Raw genomic sequence first — 8,242 nt, 5'->3', positions numbered from 1 at the left:
CCTACGAGAAAGCTTTCTGAATAATTTCGTCGTAAACGACATTATATGTTGAATGATCATCATTACTGTCAGCTGTTGATGGTCGAATCAGTATTTTAACACAGTTTGAACTTTTGGCTCTTGATAAAGCAACGTAAAGTTGACCATGAGAAAAAACAGGTTCACGTAAGTAAATTCCAACAAAGTCTAATGTTTGACCTTGAGCTTTGTTTATGGTCATAAAAAAGCACAATCGTAGGGGAAATTGTGTTCGCATAAACTGAACAGGTATTTTTTCATCTTGTGATGTTTACAATGGTATTCTCGGAATAAATACATGTGTATTTTTGAAATCACCACTTTCAATTTTAGCACTTATGACATGTGTTTTAAAGTGATAGCATGTCAACCGTGTGCCGTTGTATAAACCTTCGCAAGGATTCAGATTTCGTAATAGTATAACTGGACAATTTTCTTTTAAAGTTAACTTATAAGGCGGTAAATCGGGAGGATCTAAACTATGTAGAAAATCTTCAAACTGACTTTGATCGTTCGGTTCAATAGTTTCATCTACTGCAACAAATGTTTTAGATATTTCTGGAAATTTAGTGACTAACATATTATTTAGTTCATTTACAAAGTCATTCTTCGTTGTTAAAATAATACGAGAGGTTATCATAGATAAATCAGGAGAAAATGCATGCAAATCAGGATACGTTACACTACACAATGCATCTAAGGATTCTTCATCGGCCGTAAAAGGAATAACAAAGGAATCAGGAATCTCTATTTTGTCTTCACAGTTAGTTCTTTCTGTTCCATTTCCAATTCGGAGTAAATATTCACAAAAAGAAGGATCTATTCTTGCACGCATATTTTCAGATAGGTACAATTTTTCATGTTTATTCCAAATTTCAGAATACAATAAGATTTCGTGTTAGTTCATTTACAAAGTCATTCTTCGTTGTTAAAATAATACGAGAGGTTATCATAGATAAATCAGGAGAAAATGCATGCAAATCAGGATACGTTACACTAAACAATGCATCTAAGGATTCTTCTTCGGTCGTAAAAGGAATAACAAAAGAATCAGGAATCTCTATTTTGTCTTCACAGTTAGTTCTTTCTGTTCCATTTCCAATTCGGAGTAAATATTCACAAAAAGAAGGATCTGTTCTTGCGCGCATATTTTCAGATAGGTACAATTTTTCATGTTTATTCCAAATTTCAGAATACAATAAGATTTCGTGAATAAAATCATCTTTTTTTTCATTTCGAACAACTAGTAGAGTTTGTCTAAAGTCACCTCCAAATACAATAATTTTACCATCGAACATTGTATCGGCATCCATAATATCTCTCAGAAGTGCATCAAGAGCTTCAATCATATACTTTTTTGCCATTGATGCCTCATCCCATACAATTAATTTTGCATCTCTAATTAACGTGCGACTGAACTTTGTTTACTAATGTTGCAGCAAAAATTATCATCTATATCAATAGGCATTTTGAACCGTGAGTGAGCAGTCCGTCCTCCTGGAAGGATAGAAGCTGCCACACCAGAAGTTGCAGTTGCTAAAGTTATAAATCCTTGACACCGGATAGTTGCCAATAATGCACGGTATAAAAAGGTTTTACCTGTTCCTCCAGGACCGTCGATGAAGAAAGCTCCTTGTTTTCCAGAAAATACTTTATTGATTATTGTATTATATGCATGTAATTGTTGAACATTCAATCTCTTCGGTAAGAGCAAGTCTTGTTCACTAACAATTATATTTCTTTCAAAATGAACATCCTTTGCATCCTTTCAGAAGGTCTAATCTTCTCTAGAATAAGTTTATACTCATTTATATCGTGTCCCATAGAGTACAAGATATCATTGATATGGCTTAAAACCTTGTGCCGAACAGCTTTTTCTTCAAAATCAGAGAAATGTTTAAAGTCTTCGGACATTGAATCTTCAAACATTTCCCATAATATTTTTGGATTAGCAGGATTGCAATATACTAACAATGTCGCAAATAAACGTCTCAAGCAATATGGCATTTGATAGCTTACAGCCTCCGACATACATTCAATTAAACTGTTGTTACAGTATAATAATCCTCTTTTTTCTGCTGATTCTCTAAATGTACTACAGGGTACCTCGTTAACGATGCGAAGATCTTCATATGATTTAGGTCCTCTCACGTTCATCAATAATAACCTGAGATAATACCTCTCTCCTTCTGTTGGGTGATATGTTACAACACGTCCGATTACGTTACGTTTTTGGCGACATGTCCACGTTCTATATCCTGGAGACCATACAAAATATTTCGGAAATTCCTTGTACAATAATTGCATAGCTATAGCATGTTCATCAGTTGCATTCATAGCAAAAAATTCAGTCAACATTATTTTTCTAATCATCGGATTATTTAAAATTCTATTAACAGTTTCACTACTTTTAAAGAAAATAAATTGTTGCCCTTCTAAATGTAATTGAAGATGATAAACACTCGGAGTCATTTCACTAATAGAAAAACCAAATAAACGTCATGCCGCTTCAGGGGTGTTACCCATCTAGCAGATCGATATTCTTTTATTTCATCTATTTCTTCATTGTTATGTATAGAAAAAGCAATTTTATCATGTCCTTTGCAAATGTATTTGTAAATATATTTTACAACTTTAATATTAGAACAAACTTCAATATTCATATGACAATCAAACTTACAAAGTATGTAAGGGTTGTATGGGACAACCCATGAATTGTCCAGATATTGTTCCCTTATATGTACAATTTCGCCTGTGTTTCGTCTTCTATAAATTGGATATGAATTCTTACCTTTTGATGTTTGCTCAGCAAAATCTTTTGGATAATCAAATTTACAAAGCCCCCTTTTTCCCATACATGAATTTGTAGGATATAAATCACCACACGGTCCGTGCATCATATGCTGAAGCACGCGTGAATAAAGGTGCTCTTTGGTATTACGATCAGGCAATTCAGCGCAAACAAACTTATCATAAGACTCAGGTGTTAATAATTTGTATTCATCACTAAGTATGATAAGAAAATGAGCATGCAGAGACCACGTTTTTGAAATTCTATAGTGTACATAAAAGCAGCAACTTTTTCAAAGATTTTTCTTTTCAAGATATCTGCTTTTAATTCTTCTACTTTTGCTTTGAATACTCGTGATACTAAATCAGATCTATTTTGAGTTTCATCCGTTGATAACAAGTGTTGTTTTATTTCTGGCCAAGACGGATTACATGTCATAGTTAAAAAAAATATCAGGTTTTTCAAAACGTTGCACTATTGCAATAGCATCCATATACCGTCGACGCATATCTCTTGGCCCTCCTATAAAAGTAATATGGAGGAATGTTTTCTTCCCAATCTTCGAAGCTTCTATTTCCCTAAATCATAAAAAATCAATAAGTCCTTGTAGCACATCTATTCGAAACAAATCTTGATTAAAAAATTAAAAATCTAATCTTTGTGTTTCTAGCTTTATGAACACATCTACTATGAATTGTTGAAATAATCTTGCACAATGTAGGACTTCATTTTTTTCATCCTCTCTTATCTGAAATTTATAACAATAGTACATACGGCAAGAAACTGTCTCTCTTTTCCGTTTTCCTTTTTCAATAGTTTGAGCTTCCATATCAAGAAATCCATCAATGGAACACATGTTCTTTACACTCGGTAATTCTTCATGTTTACAATAACGTTGATCTCTTCGAGTGATTTTTTTAATACCACAATGCCATCCGTTTTGACCGTATGGAAATAACAACGGGTATTGCAATGGGTCATAACATCCATAGTAATATTTTACTGACTGAATCTTGTCACTACGTGTGTATATACGAATATGAGGCGTAGAAACAATATCGGCAGCGTTATCATGTATCCATATTCCAGCCACCTCTGTTGTAGTTGGTGGATTATATACACGTTGATCTGACTTTGATTCACATTTAAGCGCGATATAGCAGTCGCATAGTTTCGGAATGTTTGTCAAGGATTTTAAAAAAAATGGAATATGGATTAATTGATAGCACATGCATAAGTTTCTTTACAATTGATTCGTTGTCATTTCTTGAACAAGCCATTCTGTTAGCCAGTTCATTTTTGTTATCATAAAAGTATAACTGCATATTCTTTCCTTTTTTATCAGAAGGAAGTAAATCAGGTATAAAATGATACATTTGTCCCTGAACTCGAAACGTATATATACCATGATATCTCCTCGCCAATTCTTTATCGTTGGTTACACCAAGTGACGTAAAGGCAAAGATATTGTTGTATGTTCCAATGTAGGTTCGAAAGTGCTTAGCTTCTTCAGTGTTGCCTTTATACAAATCTGATAATTCATTAGGCAGCTCATATGAAACTAACTTAACTGACCCGCTGCCACAACAAAATCCAGAAGGTTCATATTGAAACCTTTTTGCATTGCAAAATTTACAGTTTGGAACAGGTTTTAATCGTGCACAATCCGCATCTTTGTCATTATTTTTCTTATGGATTACTTTGGTCAAGGTACAACCTATATGTTATAAGTATTGTTAAAAATAAAGAGATGCAAAATATTCTACTAACAAATAGTGTTACTCTAGCATAAAAGAAATACTAACCTTTGCTTGTGGCAGTAGCGAAGACATTATGTTGTCCCTTAGATGTACGCGATGTTCATCCTGGGACACAAATTGTCACAATTTAGATGTACACCTAAGCCGTGACATACTAATAAAAATGTTTATAGACATTCTAGCTTTACCTCTTTCAAATACAGAAAACGCATGGGTGGCATTTTTTCCTTTATCAAAAGAACTTGAGGAAGTATTAACATCATGGTTGCTGCCAACTGCGACAAATATGAAACACATTTTACATTTAATATATTCAAGTAAACACGTGATATCCTGCTCTGCTTATAAAATAATTACGTAGTAAAATATGAATATTTATATGTCCGCTGCTACACTAACATAACTTATATAAAATGGAATAATTCAGTCTAACCTTCGTCGTCAATAGAAGAAGCCTCTCTTATGATAAGAGCACTATCTTTTCGAATCATAGGGTGACATTGATACCTTACTCTTTCATCTGGATCAACTGTCGATCTTATGGAGCTATTCCATTTTTGCAGCTCAAGTTCTTTGGTGCAGCGTTGTAGTAACATTGCCTTTATCAGGCGATATTTGCCCATACATATCACGTCTTCTGACATTCTTGTCAGAGTTTGTATGTTCTGCATATGGCCGTTTGTTTCTTTGGCCGGGATACATTTTTTTTTCACAAGCTTGGTACCGCAAGATAACTGCATTTAGAACATTTAAACCAAAAAAAGCGTCAGCAGACCCTAAGTAACAAATTTTATTGTTCATTCTACTGGTAAATAATAGAGTTGTAATAACCCGTTGGGGTTCAATCTTTTAAAGACCAACCTTTTTATAAATAAAAAAAGAATTACTGTATCACTCTTCTCTTCCTAAATCACCAATTCATCTAAATCTATAACCTAAACAATGGTGTCACTAATTAGCCCACAGTTATACAGAAACATTAACTATGAATCTCACCAAATAGCTTAAACTTGATCAGATAAGTATTTTACAATGACAGTCATACTAATTAACATAACCAAAATCTACATAACATTATACTCAATTTCACTAATCCAAAAACTTGTAAAATCTAAATACAATAAATAAAGAACGGTAATGCAAAATAAAAGAAACTAAGAAAATTATTTTATGAAAACACTGTAGGATTTTCATTACCTAAGATTGAAGGAAGAGAATTGTTGAATGGTTCTTGAAATCATACCATCTGAATCTGAATGACACTTTGCTTTTGTATTCGTTTATTTATTTATTTTCTTTATTTATTTTTCTAAATCTGAATCTGCAGAATTATAAAAATAGTACTTATATGTGATTTGAGAGAAGGGGTCCGTGGGGATCGAGGATTTGGCAATGGCAACTTCCGCTACTCTTCTTCTACTTCACTTCTTCCCCTTTTTGGGTCTCGTTATAACGGTCAGGGATTCAATCTCGTTATTTCTATTGTTATAATTGTTATAATTGTTATTTGGGTCCCATTTTTAATTTTACTCCCATTCTGCCAAAATCTTTTAAAGATTTAAAGAAAGTAGAATATCAGGAAAAAAATGAAGACAACTTAGAATTCACATAAGAAATCGAAAACAAATTAATAAAAACAAATAACAAATCAGAACCCAACCTCAGTTTGTTTTCAGCTTTCTGAAACAGATCTTAAGACTAAACTGAAGAAAAGATTGCTAATCAAGTCAAAACCCCAAAGATCTGATCTTTTTGCAGAAGAAGAAAAAGTAGAACAGAAAGCATAAATAAAATAAAATGCTGGAGTGATTGGAATAAACCTGCCCTTTGTGGTAGATGTGAATCCAAAAAGGCTAACTTCTCTAAATTCGTTGAATTAGCAAGTGAGGTCTGCTGGATTTTGGGGGCAATGGATGCTCAACTTGGAAGTGGATGCTTGTAGCATGTTCTGTTGAATGAATTTTTAGCTTTGACGAATTGGGAGTCCACGTGTTCGGCGACGGCAGAAAGAGTCAGCAACTATAAGGTTGAGTTGTAAATTAATAAATTACAGGAATACCCCAAGACAAATTAGAAAATTCAAGGGAACACACACGTTGACGGAGAGGTGCCTGTGTTCCCTCTTCTAATAAGTAGGAACTCCCTCCGTTTCAATTTATGCGAACCTGTTTGACTACGCACGAAGTTTAAGAAATAATGAAGACTTTTAGAATTTGTAATCCTAAACAAGTCAAAAAGGGCTCCAGAGTATTTGTGTGGCTATAAAAGCTTGTCATTAAGGATAAAACTGGAAGTTTAAGATAAATTATTTCTAAATTTAGAAAGGGGTCATTTTTTTGGAACGGATCAAAAAGGAAATATAGGTTCACATAAACTGAAAAGGACACCATCCAGACCGTGATGGCGCCTAACATTTCACTTGCTAGGCAAGCCAACGTTAGAGAATCATTAAGCCAATTCTTATAATTTTCAGTAATTAACAGCAAATATGCTATAACGAGTTAAAATAAATGCGAAAATTCCATAACAACCTAAATATACGTACTACTACCCGGATCTGGAATCACAATTCACGGTCTTCTAAGATTTCACTACAAGTAAATGTCTGAAAGAAATACAACTGTTTTCGAAATGAAAGAAACAGTAAAATGAAATATCTAGAAAGGGACTCCAAGGTCTGCCGACGCCACCAGATCTACCTTGGGTCTCTTATCGGATGAATCCAGCAGCTAAAATCTGCACAGGAAGTGCAGAATGCAGAATCAGTACAACCGAGCCCATTTACTGGTAAGTGTCAAGTCTAACCTCGACAAAGTAGTGACGAGGCTATAACAAGACACCTACAATAAACCTGTGCAGTATAACAGTGTATGTACAAAGATAACGGCAAATAAAAGCTAGACAAGTAATATCAGAAGGGGGACATGCTGAGGGGATCACAAGATAAAGAATCAGAGCAGTAAAAAGAACTTGATCAACGAATATACCTTAGACATATAGGAACAAGAAAACACAGTAAAGGAAAATGCATGGCATCACCCTTCGTGCTTTTACTCTAAACCTCACCATATGAATCAATAAGGACGACACGACAACACCCTTCGTGCATTAACTCTCTCATAACATGGCACGGCATTACCCTTCGTGCATTAACACTCACAATATTACACGACATCACCCTTCGTGCATTAACACTCACAAAATATGGCACGGCATGACCCTTCGTGCATTAACACTCTCCCTTACTAAAATAATGAACAATAACGACAGGGAGATGGAAATAACAAGAACAAGTCTTACATCAACATTTGGCTCCATAATACCTACCTCAACTTTGAATCAATACTCAGTTATTACCAAAGTCCGTAAACATGATAAGAACGATCAACATAGCGATTAACTAGTCTAAGCATGGATAATATAATCAAGGAAAGCAGCAATTACAAGAATAAGACCCACCTGCATGCTATAACCCGACAACAACGCATAGGTACTCGTCACCTCACCTATACGTTGTACCCAACATCTAAACACGTAGAAAATAGACGAATAGGTCCTAATCCCTCAATCCAAGGTTAACCACGACACTTACCTCGCTTCAACGACCAAACTCAAAGCTCAACCACGGCTTCTCCCTTCAAACAAGCCTCTGGACCAATAGAATATAGCAAAT

The 8,242-nt window shown here is 34.4% G+C and overlaps 3 protein-coding genes across 3 annotated transcripts; all 3 read right to left on the bottom strand.

Moving 5' to 3' along the window:
• On the bottom strand, positions 894-1,382 carry LOC109217141. Its single transcript, XM_019381374.1, has one exon. The coding sequence runs from the start codon at positions 1,380-1,382 to the stop codon at positions 894-896; it is 489 nt and encodes a 162-aa protein (XP_019236919.1).
• Positions 1,750-2,376, bottom strand: LOC109217133. The gene has a single exon (XM_019381368.1). It carries the CDS (start codon positions 2,374-2,376, stop codon positions 1,750-1,752), a length of 627 nt encoding a protein of 208 aa, XP_019236913.1.
• Positions 4,606-5,297, bottom strand: LOC109222862. The gene is made up of 3 exons (XM_019387160.1): positions 5,003-5,297; positions 4,758-4,844; positions 4,606-4,674 (listed from the first exon to the last, which is right to left on the bottom strand). Exons 1-3 carry the CDS (start codon positions 5,238-5,240, stop codon positions 4,670-4,672), a joined length of 330 nt encoding a protein of 109 aa, XP_019242705.1. The 5' UTR covers positions 5,241-5,297; the 3' UTR covers positions 4,606-4,669.

The sequence above is a fragment of the Nicotiana attenuata genome, chromosome 2, assembly GCF_001879085.1.
Source record: "Nicotiana attenuata strain UT chromosome 2, NIATTr2, whole genome shotgun sequence".
NCBI lineage: Eukaryota > Viridiplantae > Streptophyta > Magnoliopsida > Solanales > Solanaceae > Nicotiana > Nicotiana attenuata.
The sequence above is the reverse complement of the archived record's forward strand: the minus strand, read 5'-3'. Positions and strand labels throughout refer to the sequence as shown.

What these genes read in the sequence shown, in the direction of transcription:
- LOC109217133 (XM_019381368.1), bottom strand. Translation starts at nt 2,376, where the DNA reads ATGTTGACTGAATTTTTTGCTATGAATGCAACTGATGAACATGCTATA.
- LOC109222862 (XM_019387160.1), bottom strand. Translation starts at nt 5,240, where the DNA reads ATGCAGAACATACAAACTCTGACAAGAATGTCAGAAGACGTGATATGT. An exon ending in TTCTTCTATTGACGACGAAG is followed by an intron (nt 4,845 to 5,002) that starts GTTAGACTGAAT and finishes TATTTGTCGCAG; the next exon opens with TTGGCAGCAACCATGATGTT.
- LOC109217141 (XM_019381374.1), bottom strand. Translation starts at nt 1,382, where the DNA reads ATGGCAAAAAAGTATATGATTGAAGCTCTTGATGCACTTCTGAGAGAT.